Raw genomic sequence first — 14,981 nt, 5'->3', positions numbered from 1 at the left:
GGCTTATGGCACTTGTTCTGTGGCACTTGAGCTGTTAGTTAAATAACAGTTACAGCTCATGTAATGAGCCACTATGGCCCTGTTTCCACCTAGTATTAAGATGTATTTTGGTTAATTGGATCACAAGTGGATGATGCTGAATATAGGTGTAAATGGGGTGTTAAACGTTTTGAGCTTGTCCAAAACACATTCAACCAGATTGCTTTCGTAGTGGAAACGCTCATGTGTTTGAATGTGTTTGAACAGCACACAAGACCACCTACTCTGACCTAACGCATAAACATTTTGGAAAGTGCGCTACCCAGATGGGATTTAAACTTTGTCGGCTGGAGATAAAGTTTGGTTTGACGAAAAACGTACCAAGCACAATGTTCTCTCACCATTCCTGATTTCTAACATGCACTCTGCGCATTTGGTGAGGTCTTGTGGCTGTCAGAGCAGAAACGAAAGCTGTTGCTCTCTGTATGAGATTTTTTTGTCGTTTCCAGTTGTATTGTTAATTGCACAAGCTTGTTTTGTCCATTAGATCAAAAGAAGCCCATACATTTTCCTGCCCATAGAGACTCCCCTCGAAGGAATCAGGACAGAAGTGGTTGAAAGTGGACAAAAGAGACGGATTAAAATACCAGGTGGAAACGGGTATGTGCCTCCCTTGTCTACTTGTGATCCGATCGACCAAAACGCATCTTAATACCAGGTGGAAACAGAGCCTATGAGCAAATATGGCAGATTTTCAACTCAAATTCTGGAGGTCCTGTGCCAGCATAGGGATGCTCTAATTAACTGACTTCTGATCAAAATCAGCTGATAAATGCATTTGATGCATGGAACTTCACTGAATTTGCCCATCACATAAACTGATCACGTGTTGATAATGCAAAAGATGCAACCCTTCTCACAATGAGAGTGAATATGAAATGCTTGTACAAACTTTGTTTCTCAGTCTTCATCAGAAGTGAGTGTAACAGTGTAATAACAATTCAAGTTAAAACGTGGGGTATAATTCAAACATCTTTTATAACTTTCGATCTTTGTGCATTAACAGTAGCACTGCTGTAATGATTGGCAAGCTCAAAAAACAAGGGAGAGTTGGATCCAAATGTAGCTATTTTATTAACAAAAATTAAACAAACAATGAAAAAACATGAAAAACAGAACAGAATGAGCACACTAAACATACTGCCATGAAGGACAAGACTCGACAAGGAGTACAAGAAACACTAGGGTTTGAATACACAAGGGGTAATTGACAAAAAAAGACACACCTTGGAACAATCAAAGAAATAACCAACAAGAAAAACTACAAAAGAACTACAAAACTTGGCACAGAACAGGAAATAACATAAAAGTCCACACAAGACCAGGGGAACACAGGCTGGGATCATGACAGATCATAAATTACAAACCCTGTTTAACTGCAACATGAGATCACACTGTATTGCAGAAATCAGTTAGAAGATTGAAGATAAAAACTTTAAGCAGAAAACAATAAAATACATTGACAAACACAGATATGAGCCATTAGCGTATGAATCTCAACAATGGCGACAACCAAATATTCAGACAATCAGATTAATTCTGGACATCACAAAAAGCTACTAAAAGAGAACAAAAACCACAGCAAAAAAATAAAAGCAAATAGTTAGAATTAAAGAAAATAATAGGAAAATTCAGCTGCATAATGTACTCATGCTGTGATGCATGCTGGGAGTTTTGTACTATTGTTCCCAGCATGCATTGCGGCATGACACTTTTGATTGTCACCATTGTTGAGATTCATGTGCTGATTCTTGATGTCTTTGACTGTCTTCTTGAAATAGATTCACTTCCTCTGTCAAAATTGAGGGGACAAGGGTATGTTCATATAAACTTCAAAAGCACTAATGATGTGACATTTGAGCCAAGGCTTCAGAGCTTGTGCCAAGCATAAATGGGCGTGCCAGGTGAAAGGGATTCTCCTGAGAAGAAGTGTTTAGAGGTGTTTGCAAGTGCGTGTCTAAAAGTGGAGTAAAACGCGGGCACACTAACAAGGAGGCTAAAGACCACAGTTTCTACTATCCTTTGGTAGTGTGCTTCTTGAGGTTGGGTAGTGAGGTTCACCCATACAGCTCTCTATTAGATGGTCTTCATTACACTCACCCCCTTAAACCTCATTCCAATCTGGTCATGGCACTAATATAACCTATATCCTAACCGCCTAATCCTAACCGCCCCGCTCTGAGCGGAGTCAAACAATGACCACCATGGGAGATGGGCGCACTAAAAAAAAATTGACTGACATCGTAATTGAACATAACCGACCAACATTAAGATCTCGTAACTGCACAAAACTGACCGTTATTGAGATCTTGTATTCAAATAAAACCGACCATCATTGAGATTTTGTAAAGAAAAAAACATCCATCACTGAGATCTCATCACAGAATAAAACCAACTATTAATGAAATCTCAAAACTGACCGTCATTGAAATCTCTCAACAGAACAAAACTGACCGTCTTTGAAATCTCACGAAGGAACAAAATTAACCGTCATTGAAAACTTACATGAAACAAAGCTGGCCATCATTGAAATCTCGTGATGGAAACAAACCGACTGTCTTTGAAATCTTGTAAAGAAACAAAACCATCATTAAAATCTCATAACAAAACAAAACCGTCTGTCTTTGAAATTTTGCAAAGGAACAAAACTGACTGTCATTGAAATCTCATAACAAAACAAAACTGGCAATCATTGAGATCTCGTAAAGAAAATAAAACAGCCATCATTGAGATCTCATAACAGAATAAAACCGACCGTCAATGAAATCTCAAACCTGAACAAAGCTGGCCATCATTGAAATCTCATTGTGGAAACAAACCGACTGTCTTTGAAATCTTGTAAAGGAACAAAACCAACCATCATTGAAATTTCGTAACAGAACAAAGGAAACCTTGCAAAGGAACATAAAGGAACAAAACCAACCATCATTGAAATTTCACAATGCAACAAAACCGACCATCTTTGAAATCTCGTAAAGGAGCGAAGGAACAAAACCGACCGTCATTGAAATCCTATAAAGGAACAAAACCGACCATCATTGAACTCTCATAACGAAACAAAACTAACCGTCACTGAAATTTCATAAAGGAACAAAACTGACCGTCATTTAAATCTCAGCGGAACAAAATCAACCATCTTTGAAATCTCGCAAAGGAACAAAACCGACTGTCATTTAAATCTCATAATGGAACAAAACCGACCATCTTTGAAATACTGCAAAGGAACAAAACGACCGCCACTGAAATCTTGTAAAGGAACAAAACCAACTGTCATTGACATCTTGTAAAATAACAAAACAAAACCAACCGTCATTGACATCTTGTAACGAAACAACTGATAGTCATTAAAATCTCATAACACAGAAAAACCGACCATTATTGAAATCTCATAACCGAATAAAACTGACCGTCATGAAATCTCAAAAGAACAAAACATACCGTATTGAGATCACGTAACTGAACAAAACTGACTTACAATGAAAACCGACTGTCATTGAAATCTTGTAAAGGAACAAAACTTGCCATCATTGAGATTTCGTAACCAAACAAAACAGGCCATCACTGAAATATCATAACAGAATAAAACAGACTTCATTGAAATTTCATAACTGAATAAGACCGACTGTCATTGGTATCTCATAATAAAACAAAACCGACTGTATTTGAAATCTCATAAAAGAACAAAGGAATAAAACTGACCATCTTTGAAATCTCATAACAGAACAAAACTGGCTGATATTGAAAACCATTCGTCATTGAGATCTCGTAACCGAACAAAACCGACCATCATTGAAATGTCTTAATGTAACAAAACAGACCGTCATTGAAATCTCGTAATTAAACAAAACTGTCATTGAAATGTCATAAAGGAACAAAACCAACCGTCATTTAAATCTTGTAATGGAACAAAACCAACCATCTTTGAAATCTTGCAAGGAACAAAACCAACCATCACTGAAATCTCGTAACGAAACCGACTGTCATTGAGATCTCGTAACTGAACAAAACTGACCATCATTGAAATTTTGTAATAAAACAAAACTGACAGTCATTGAGATCTCGTAAAGGAACGAAACTGACTGTTGTTGAAATCTCCTAAAGCAGGGGTCGTCAACTCTGGACCTCGGCACAAAGTTGCTATCTGGGAATGGTCTGTTAATTAAGAGAACCGTCATTTAGATTATACTAACTCTAAGGCTTGGTCCATAATTCTACTATTCAGACTAGTATTTACTCATTTATCTTATAACCCCATTTACAAGTTTTTTTTAAAAAATGCAGTAAAATATAGAATCTGTGATTTGTTCATTCTTTTGAAACTTTATTTAACTAATGAAAGTACAAAGAAAAGATTTCCAATGTTTTTACTGACCAAATTAATTCTATTTTGTAAATATAAACAAATTTTGATTTTGATGGCTGCAACGCACTCCAAAGGCAAAATAATAGTGAAAAGGTTACAGAATATAAAAGTTAAACAACTTTGAAACATTCCACAATAAGCAGGTATCATGATGGAGTGTAATAGGAGCATCTCAGTCTTTGCAAGCAAAGATGGGTCATGGATCACCACTCTGTGGTAAATTTCATGAGAGAATCGTCAGACAAATCAAAAATCACATTTCTTAATGCAAGATTGCAAAGCATATAGGTCTTCCAGCATCTACCATGTATAACATTGTGAAAAGATTCAGGGAATCCAGAGAAATCTCAATCCGTGTAGAGCAAGGCAGGAAACCTCTGATGAATGTGCGTGACCTTTGACCCCCTCAGACGCCATTGCTTGAGAAACCAAGGGACCACGGTGGCACCAGATGACTCGCAGATGTATGAAGGAAACATTGATGTGGAAGTGTATATTGGGATTGTACAGAGACATATACTGCCATCAAGATGACCTCTTTCCTGGGTAGCATGACAATGCCAGGCCTCATTCAGCAAGTGTGCTACATCAGAGTGGTTTCTTAGACACTCTACACTGTAGAAGGGATGTGCTTGACTGATCTGATCTGTCTCGTATTGAAGGAGAATCAAACAATGATGACCACAGACTGTTGAGCAGCTGTCTTGTATCAGGCGAGATTGGGCAAAAATTTCACTTGCAACACTTCGAAAATTAGTATCCCCAGTTCCTGAATAATTAAAAAGTGTAATTAAAGGGAAAGGTGATGTGACACAGTTGTAAACATGCCAACTTTTTTGGAGTGTGTTGCAGCCATCAAAATCAAAATTTGTTTATATTTACAAAATACATTTAAGTTGGTCAGTGAAAACATTGAAAATGCATGTGAATGTCTTAATATTTAGTATCTGACAGGAATATCTAGTTTCAGAATAGCAATTGCACCATGTATGTCCCCTTATGTTATATTTTCATTCCTCTTAAAATATCATAACCATCTGTCATTGGAAACCCCATTGGTGTATCTAAGCCCCCTCCTCCCTTCCCTTTCCTTCCTTAGTATCTATGGTGGTTACAGCAGAAGTAGACAACAGTAGGAAGTAGTATTCCAGTTGTTAAATAAAGAAAAAGTAGTCAGCAGACAAATTTTAAGAATGCTCATTCAGATTTATTAAAATTAAGGCATTAATTTACAGCAGCTTCAAAAATGTTGGATTAGGTTCTACTGAGCCAAGAATTGGGTTTAAGCACACTGCTCAGTGCAGCGACAGGCCACATGAGCATCTGTAGTCTCTCTCAAGTCTACACTCTTCTCATAGATTCCATCAAACATGTTAAGGTTGGAGTCTGTAACACAGGATATAAAAATGTAAGTGACATATATAGAAACCAAAATGGTATATTTTCCCATTCAGACAATATTATGTTAATCATTTTGCATATTGTTTGGCCTATGTAGTTCATGGTAATATTATTAAATGTCAGTGTTATATGGATAGAGACATATCAATCTTCAAACAAGTAATAAAATCACTTACCAGTGGACAGGCAGTGGTATCCAATGGTGACAGGGATGGTTCTGATTGGTGCACAGCCTAGCAGACAGCGCAGCACAGGCTCAACAGAGTAGCATTTAGATTCCTGTCCATTCAAAATCGCTTGCTTCTCCAGCTTCACAGATTCAAGTTTCATGCGGCATTCTGATAGAAGAAAATATTTCTTTGTTTAAAACGTACTTAAAACATATGATGTTGTAATACACAGCGTCAAACAATCTTACGGCTGGCATCACGGCAGCTCTCAGCAGGAAGCACCCATGAGTGAGCAAAACTGACTGAGCTCTTGGTCAGGTATCCACTGGGTGTAGTGTACTCCTGTTCGATCTCTCCATCAGCTTTTCCACAGAGTCCACAGGTCTGTCCCTTCATCCAGTCTGCAACTTGGATCTATAAATGAAAATTTATGTCAGGAATTAATTGAACGTGTTTTTGTTGTAGAAATACAGTAGCTGATAGATACTCATTAACTTGCAGTCACCTTCCAATGACCATTAGCAAAGTAGACTTCCTGAAGCCCGTGACTAGGAGCATAAAGTGACAAACCGTCAGCCTTCTCCCTGATCTGGATGGAGCCTAAACCAGAAGTGCATTTTAATTTATTTTATAGCTAAATATATAGCTAAACATGTTATGTGAATTCAAAGAGACCTGCATGGACCTTATAACCTACCTGACGGATGCTGATAGGGAAGGCTGCTGATGGGAACTTCCATTTCATTCACTTTAACTTTTGCGTCAGTGCCCAAAGCATACAAGTCTACATCACTGTTAAAGACAGGTGATCAACTCAGTGTAGTGGTAATAAAACTATAATCACAGTAAATAAACCTGCAGATTAAATGGATACTAGTTCACAACAGAGTGAACGTACATGTCAGCAAGTTTAACGTTCAGGCGGTTTTCTTCAGACTCTTCATCCTTCTTCAACAGAACAACAAATTTCAGCTCAGGTGTGCAATCTTGGACCAAGACCTGGTAGCAGGAAATGGGCATTTCGTTCTTGTACCTCCTGTTGTTGAAGGTGGTGATTGTGTCCTGCATCATGCTGCACTGAGCTAACAAAAATCAAATCAAAATCAAGCAAGTTTGTGGTTTCTAAATATATTTAATGGTATGGTAATTCCTGTGTCATGTCTCTGATTTGTACCTGTGGTGTAATCATAGATATAGTTCTGGGCTCTGAACAGAATGTCCTGGTCAATATGAATGGAAAGAGTTCCATCTGGATTGATGGGAACAGTGATGGGGAGAGGAATAGCCATCCTTGACAGTGTCATCTAAAGCAGCAGAAAACAGTTACAGTAGTTGCTTTTTCTTATTTTATCTCTGAGTGATTCATAGTTTAAATATTACTGGCCACTCACCTCTGGAGCCCTAACAACAACATTTAGGGTCCTCTTAGTGGGCAAGGCCACAGTCAGTTCAATCTCTTTCTCTCTGTTCGTGGCTCTTTCAAACCTGACTCCAGCCTGCAAAGCTGCCATAGGTATGTGCTTAGACAGCCTGTTTGAAAAGTGATACAAATGAAAAACAGATTCAAAAACACAGCATTTGTACAGTTACCACAAACAGTTCATGATCATTGTGTTTACTTTTTGGCATAGGTGGTGACAATAACTGGAAGCCTTTCATATTCCCACTCTAGACGGACAGCAGGGAATTCTCCAAGGATTCCAGCCTCAGCTTTAGTAATGACTGCAAATTGCTGACACTCTGCACCCCAAGCAACCTTGGTCTGAAGAATAAAATGTATGTACAATTCAGACCAGCAGAACATCAAGGACAGAATTAGACAATTGTGACATTTTGGGGAATTTCAAAATGTCTGATCTTACAGTGACTTTGTGCTTGCTCAGCAGGACACCATCAGCACACAACTTCCAGTTGTCATTCTCGGCAATGGAGGAAACAATGAGCTGCACTCTTGCAGTTGGCTTGTCAAAGAAAGCAGCAAGCTGGTAACCCAACAACTTGTGGTCCACTCTAACAACACGGGCAATGACAGCAACAACAGGTGGAACAGCATTCCCAAGATATTTAGCCTAAAAGAATGAACAATCATTTAAGCGATTCATTCAAGAAGTGTGATATTCCTTTTTAGGTTTTGTTTTAGACAAATCAAATCACAGAAATTAGTTCACCTGTTTCTGGATGTGCTCAAAGCTAGATGCGGCGCTTCCACTGCTTACTGCCTTTGAGGCACCGTGTTGTGCCATGTACTGCAAGAAAAGTTTTTGTATAGTATTAACTGTGCTGGAAGAAACTCAATCACTCCAAATAGAGATATATTAGAATGAGTAATGATGTAATAATGAGTAATAACCTGATCTTTGTGAAATTTCTTGAAGGGCTCCATGTGATTGGCAGTCTGAAAACCCATAAGAAAGAATGAGAATTAATAAAACAAGGAGACAGTGATTATACAAATGTTAGCAACCAAGCCATAAAACAAGATCCCATATCCTCACCTCAGTCACACGAGAGCTGGACATGGAGGAGCTTGAACTGCTGATGATTCGGCTGCTGCTGCTGCTTTCAGAAGAGACAGGCACATTTTTATCTTCAGTCTCCAGGATTTCCCTCAGTTTCAACAGGAAGGCCTTTCCTTCTGGAGTCTCCTCATCAATGAGGCTGATTTGCTTCAGGAGCCTCTCAGCAGCTCTAGGACCAACATGGACTTCAAGCTCCAATCTTTCAACTGTAGGACCTTCAGCTACAGCCAAAATGACAAAAGTAATTAAAATTTTATGTGAAAAATACATCCTGCTAACTCAAGTAAATCTGTTTTTGAAAATACCTCTTGCCACTGCAGCACGGGCTGAGTGCTGTCCAATTATGTTGAAGAGAGGAGAATTTCTGATATAAGCAGCATTGTGAGAGTGCACCTCAATGCACCCTTTGATTTCAATGTATGGGACAGCTAGACAGAGAGTCTTGTGAAATGGAGCAGCAGGTCTCATAGGAGCCTCAGCTGGCATGTCAGGATCAGGGATCTCAGAAGACTGAAACACAAAATTAACAAGTACTGTAACAAGTCTTGCCACTTTGACTTTGAAGCATACTTCCACATATTCGTGTGTGGCTTACCCATGTCTGGGGGTTTTGCAGGGACAACTCGGGTACCAGCGGAACAATTCTCTCAGCAGTTGGCTCTTCAATGTTTCTGACCACAGCAAGAGTCTCAAAACTGTCAAAACAAGAAAATATAGGAGGAAACTGTTGTTAATTTTTGGGGAAATTCATTCAACATTTTTGCTACACTGGCAAGACTAAGATTTCATTACCTCACAGCAGCAATGTGTTCAGGAAGCTCAACAGGCAGAGCCTCCACCTTGTAGTTGCCCTTGAGAATGTCTGCTCTTGCAGCCAATTTTCCAGGGGCAATTATACGGATTTCTCCCTTTGCCATAACAGCAGCTTGGATCAAGGCAGTGTTCACTCCCATCACAGCAAATTTCTGTATAGCAATACTGAAACAAGAATAAGGGAGGTTATGTTTTTAAAGGCACTGTTGCATATGCTATTTCTTGGCTTCAGGTGTTTTTAAAAGTGTACCTTGGTCTAGCTTCAGCTTGGAGTTGAACATCTGTCTTCTTCAGCTGCTCAAGAGTCATTGTCTCAATCTCCTCAGGGAGAGGAGGTGTAATGGTAGCCTTAACTAGAAGGATGAACATAATATAAGACCAAGAAGTTACCCTCTCTTTTCTCTTTTCAGAACGCTAAAAATTCAAAGAGAGAAAAAAACCCATACCATTGACACTTGCAGCACCAACAGCAGCGGAGTACATACTGAGCTCCATGGGCACACCAACTGCTGTTGGGAAGATACGACGCGCTTCAGCTACAAGCAGGGGTTTGGCGTACTGAAAGGCAATTCCTTCCTGCAAAGCTTTAAGGGCACCCTTTAACAGTTCACGTGGTTTGGGTCCAGTGGCAATCTGGGGATGTTTATAAAAAAAACAAAATAAATCTAATAAGAATTTCTATAATATCTCAAGTAATAAGCTGAATGAGAATTATGCTAATAAAAGAGGATGCATGAACTAGAACACAATACCGGTATTGCTTGTTCAATGATGTTCCTGTCAATTCTGGCGAAAGCCACTTCCTGTCCAAGCAGTTTTACATATGCTGAAGCCAAAGGCTGGTTGGTTGGCAGAGCCTTCCAGTTTATGAGCTGAAAATGTAAACAATAAAATGTTTATATATATATTTTTTACGTCTTAAATTTAATAGCATACAATAAAATACAAATAACTTACTGCTCTCAGTGTGCGTTTAATCTTTGTGATACGGTCAACACTCTCATCTGCAGCAGGAGATTTCAGAAGAGCCTCCTGGATTCCTTCAGTTCTCACACCAATCTGTTTGAAAGAATCAACTGAGTTAAGACTGAAAACTGAATCAGATTAAAAAAAAAAAATCTTGGTTGGCCCACCTCAAGAACATCAGCAGCAGCTCCAGCCAGGTAAGCACGTGCTTTAGCTACAACAGCTCTGGGCAGGATGGTGGCGGCATCATTGATCATGTAGGCACTACCGGCAGCTCCAATCATAAGAGGAGCTGCACAGGGACAGAGGCAAAAATGCAATTATTTTGTGTAGGTGTTTTATGAAAAGCCTTAAGCATGCTGTATTGGTTTTCAAGACTCACTATGATAGAAGTCCAGCTGAAGGGCTCTGCTGAAACGGAAGCTAAGCCTGTCCAGTTTGCGGCTCATGAGCTTAATGGCAACATTAGCTGCACCAGCACTGGAATGGACAACCATGATTACCTCTGGATTGTGCTCAAATGACATGATAAAGTAAAATATATTAAAAATGGTTTGTTATTCTTACACAGCTGCCATATCAGGAGCAGTGATTCTGGTCAAGGACTTGATGTGGGAATAGGCAAAGCTTGCAACCTGCATGTTAGTCTCCATCTTCATAGCACCAGCAAGACTGGACATAAGAGCCACTGAGGGCTTTGCCTCAAACAACACAATACAAGCAACCATTCGCACTTCTGGGTGGAGAGCCCTGTCCAATACAAGCTGTAGAGCCACTGGCTGAACCTGAGGCAGGGAATAAGGTTAGTATATTATTGGAAGAAAGTATGCATAATCATCTTCTTTTCATTCCTACATTGTCTGACACTTACCAGTTTGGGTTCTTTCTTGGCAATGTTCCTCAGGGCCAAGATGGCATCAACCTGGACTCTAATGGGCACAGCAGCAGCTGCAGTTCTCAGTCCAGGTAAGAGCTTCATGATGGGTTTAAGACTAGCAGGGTGACCAGCATTGCCCAGAACTTTCAGAGCCAAAGTGATTTCAGGAATGTCATTCTTGGAAATGGCCTCTGCAGCAATCTCATGGATGGGCTAAGGAGTTTGAGGTACATACAGTTAGAACGATATTATAGATTAAGTTCTTGACAGAATTGTATGCTTTCTGGGCTTGAGGTGTTTACCCTGAGGAGCTCGGCAGGACAAGTGGGAACTGCAACACAGTGTTTGGCAATCATGGAACCATATCCAAGCATGACGACTTCACGAAGAGCTGGGATTGTGGCGATTTTCTCGTGCATAGCCAAACTCTGATCAGCAAAATACAGAAATTATAATTTGATTAAGGTAAGATTTGAAGAACAGCACTTTGAGTATAGTAAGATGTACCCACAGCTGTCAACTGGATGGTGTCCAAATCAGCAGTGACCATTTGCAGAGCAACCACAAGAGCCTGAATGAACTCGGGAGTGGTAAGTTCTCCAGCCAGGAACTTCTCCTTGATTAATTTTACAATGACCGGTGTGCCAACAGCAGGAAGAGCATCCAGAAGCCAGTGCCTATAACAGATTACTTGTTTTAAGTAGAACATTTTTAACTATATTGCTTCTAAAATTTTTTGCAAAATTGAACCTGTAAACTGCTTTGTCCTTGAACTGAGCCCAGATGGCCTCAATATTCTCCAAGGTGGCAGCACGCAGGAGCTGGACGAGCTGAACAAACTTAAGTGGAGCATCATTATGGACCATGGCCACATTGTTTACAACCAAGTGCGTCAGGACCTCCACAATCTGGTAAGAGTAAAGACAATATTCATGTGTCAAATCTTGACAGTTTAAAATGGATGCATTTTCTTATAACTTAAAGCTTTGATGCATTAAAGGTAAATCAATCTACATCTTTACCTGCGCTGGTGCATCACTGATCTTCATGAGTTGAATGGGGGTCTGAAGAATCTCAGTTGCAAACTCATACTGCAGGGATCCACGGGCCAAGTAATCAGCTTTGATTGGAACAACAGGGGTCTTCTGAATCTCTTCAAAAGCCAAGGTTTGTCTGTAACAATAAATATACATATTTCTGTACCTTCACTTTTTGAAAAAATATGTAATATGTCATTAAATATTGTTACTTCATATTTTAAAAGAAATCTCACAGAGGATGAATCATACTTTGCTTCCATCTGGGCAGCACCATGGATCTCATTGAAGGGTGAAAACTGATGCACTTCCTCAACTCTTGCTTCAGCTATCAGTGCACCAGCTGCAGCTGGTTTCATAATGTAGTTGTAAGTTGCAGTTTCAGTGAGACTCTTGACCCTCTGTCGAGAGACAGGTAAGTTTCCTTTTTTCGCTCTAGAGAATGTTTTATTTATACACTCATGAGTGCAAGGTAAGTTGTCAACATTTGTGGTCCATTTTCTTAGAAGAGAAAGACTAGCACATAGCTACTTAAAGTTAATACACTAGCATATAGATTGTATCAAAGCCAACAGATATGGACTAAAAAACAAACAATTTAGCATTAGCAATAGTTAGCAACATAATAGGTAGATTTCTCAATTCTATGTTGTCTTTTCATTACCTTTGTGCATTCAGCACACCTGTCAGTATATGCTAAGCCAACATCCTTCATGATTCTCTCCTGGCAGTGGCTCAGATCCTTAGCCTTGGTGACAATAAAGTGGTTGGCTTTTGGATCCTCACTGATGACATACTGAGTCTTGCACACTCCCTGAGCTCCAGCCTTGAAGAACAAGTAAAACCAATAAGATTGTAGAACTTAAAAGAGATTTAAAAATATGTACTAGGATCACTTTTTCACCTCTTGCAGCTCATAGATGTTCTGGGTCTTCTTGAGATTGAGCTGAAGGATGTTGAGGATTCCTCTGTGCAAGTTCAGTACTGTAGGGGAGACTCCTGCAGGGGCGAATACCTTTCCAACTACACCATTAGCATACTCAAACTTGATGGGAATCTGAAGTTGAGCAGTCAGAGCTGAGGTGAGCTTAGTGGCAGGAACAAATGGATCCTTGGGCCAAATGCCAGCATACTCGTGGAGTAGAGGATCCATGAGCTATAAGGGGACATTTTCAATTTAATTGATTATACGATTGCTTGTAAGAGTAGGGGCTAGCTGGGACCTTTTTGTTTTTTAATAGTCAATACCTTCATCAGGAAGGTGTTTTCTGTCATGGCACTGAGGTGAACCTTGCTGCTGACTTTTATACCTGCTCTGGCCAGACCTTCTTGAGGAAGACCACCCAAGAGCAGAGCCTCATACTTGTACACATAGGTCTTATCAAGGGCAAACTCAGGAACTGAAACATAATTTTATATATATATGTAGTCTAACCTTTTATATATATTTATATATAGTCTAAACTAAATCATAATACTTACCAAGGTTAATCTGTTGACTCGCTAAAAGAAACAATAAAGACAATGAGACAAAACTCTGAAAATAAAGTTGCATCTAATCAAATTTTCCAATCAATGCATTTTCTTACCCACAAAGGCTAGAGTCAAGGCAAGCACAACAGCTCTCATGGCTGGTGGTTTGTGAAGAATTCAAGAAAAGAACAGACTTTTATAGTTTTCATTTTTGCTGACCAAATATTAATTCTAAAATAATGATTAACAAATGTTTCTATGTGTGCGTCTTACACTGCAAATAAGCTTGGGCTGGTTAGATGACTGATAAGAGATATCAATTAGAGGTTAGGCTACCCTGGCCTCTCATCATGTCATCCTTAGGCCAATGTCCACAGTGAAACTATATATAATATATAATAAACTATAATATATATTTCATTATTTAATTTCAAGAAAAATTATTTAGAATACTTCCCATTTTTCTGTGAAAAAAATGTTTAGAATACTTTCAATTTTACTTAAATATAACAATGCCCAATTAAAATATTTTGGTTTTATCAATTGTAGAATTAAATCAATTTTGAAAGTTGAGTGATTGACAATCACTTATAGTGAATAAAAAATGATAGCACTAGTTATATTTCTAAGGTAGATAGATTATCATTCATATATGCTTGCACTCATGCATTTCACATTTTGAACACTGTTCAATAAACTTAAAATTACGTTTAGTAGTACATCAGTCAAAATAAGTCGTAAATAGACACTTTCAGAAAAGCTGAAAGGGCAATGTCATGTCATGTGCATCATGCAATTTTGACTTGGAACACAGCAAACAAATCAAGAAGTCATGGTCATTGTTTCTAATATTGATAAACATCCAAATCACATGGTTGTCATGTTTATGCATATGGCAAAATATAATTAGAATTCACAAAACATCAGCAGTATGTGGAATTTCTGTAGACATGATATAATTACTATTTTATGTTTTTTGTACCTCAAATATGGGATAGATGCAGTGAAGGCTATTTTATAACAATGGGCATAAGTAATAAAAGAACAGCTGTGGGAGGATGGAAGGTTCTTTCTGACATTTTTGTCAAAATTGAGTTATTCACATATTCTTTTTCTGTGACAACTTATTTACATTATGTGATTTTTTTTAATGTTGTGTATATTTCGAGTCTTTTTATTTAGAAAACAAAAATGTTATATCTACAAAGTCGTTTGGAATGCAAAAAAAAAATAAAGTTCAATATCTCAAAACTGCTCAGAATGCAGATAGAACCTTATAATTCCAAGGGGATGTTATGTCTGATATTGTTACATCAAAAGAAA

At 38.6% G+C, this 14,981-nt stretch overlaps 1 protein-coding gene across 1 annotated transcript; it reads right to left on the bottom strand.

Annotated features, from left to right (window-relative positions):
• Window positions 1–5,594: 5,594 nt before the first annotated feature.
• Window positions 5,595–13,814, bottom strand: LOC127519963 (vitellogenin-like). The gene is made up of 34 exons (XM_051907634.1): window positions 13,775–13,814; window positions 13,668–13,688; window positions 13,434–13,585; window positions 13,090–13,341; window positions 12,850–13,011; window positions 12,438–12,586; window positions 12,171–12,321; window positions 11,899–12,056; window positions 11,660–11,825; window positions 11,451–11,576; window positions 11,143–11,361; window positions 10,839–11,056; window positions 10,654–10,751; window positions 10,439–10,563; window positions 10,263–10,364; window positions 10,058–10,177; window positions 9,752–9,938; window positions 9,556–9,658; window positions 9,285–9,470; window positions 9,088–9,187; window positions 8,798–9,002; window positions 8,469–8,713; window positions 8,324–8,368; window positions 8,142–8,219; window positions 7,836–8,042; window positions 7,593–7,735; window positions 7,365–7,503; window positions 7,148–7,277; window positions 6,872–7,055; window positions 6,671–6,765; window positions 6,479–6,573; window positions 6,222–6,387; window positions 5,980–6,141; window positions 5,595–5,788 (listed from the first exon to the last, which is right to left on the bottom strand). Exons 1-34 carry the CDS (start codon window positions 13,812–13,814, stop codon window positions 5,685–5,687), a joined length of 4,833 nt encoding a protein of 1,610 aa, XP_051763594.1. The 3' UTR covers window positions 5,595–5,684.
• Window positions 13,815–14,981: the final 1,167 nt, after the last annotated feature.

This window comes from Ctenopharyngodon idella, chromosome 10 (assembly GCF_019924925.1).
Source record: "Ctenopharyngodon idella isolate HZGC_01 chromosome 10, HZGC01, whole genome shotgun sequence".
Taxonomy (NCBI): Eukaryota; Metazoa; Chordata; class Actinopteri; order Cypriniformes; family Xenocyprididae; genus Ctenopharyngodon; species Ctenopharyngodon idella.
Note: the sequence above shows the minus strand (reverse complement) of the source record. Positions and strands in the feature narration are given on the sequence as shown.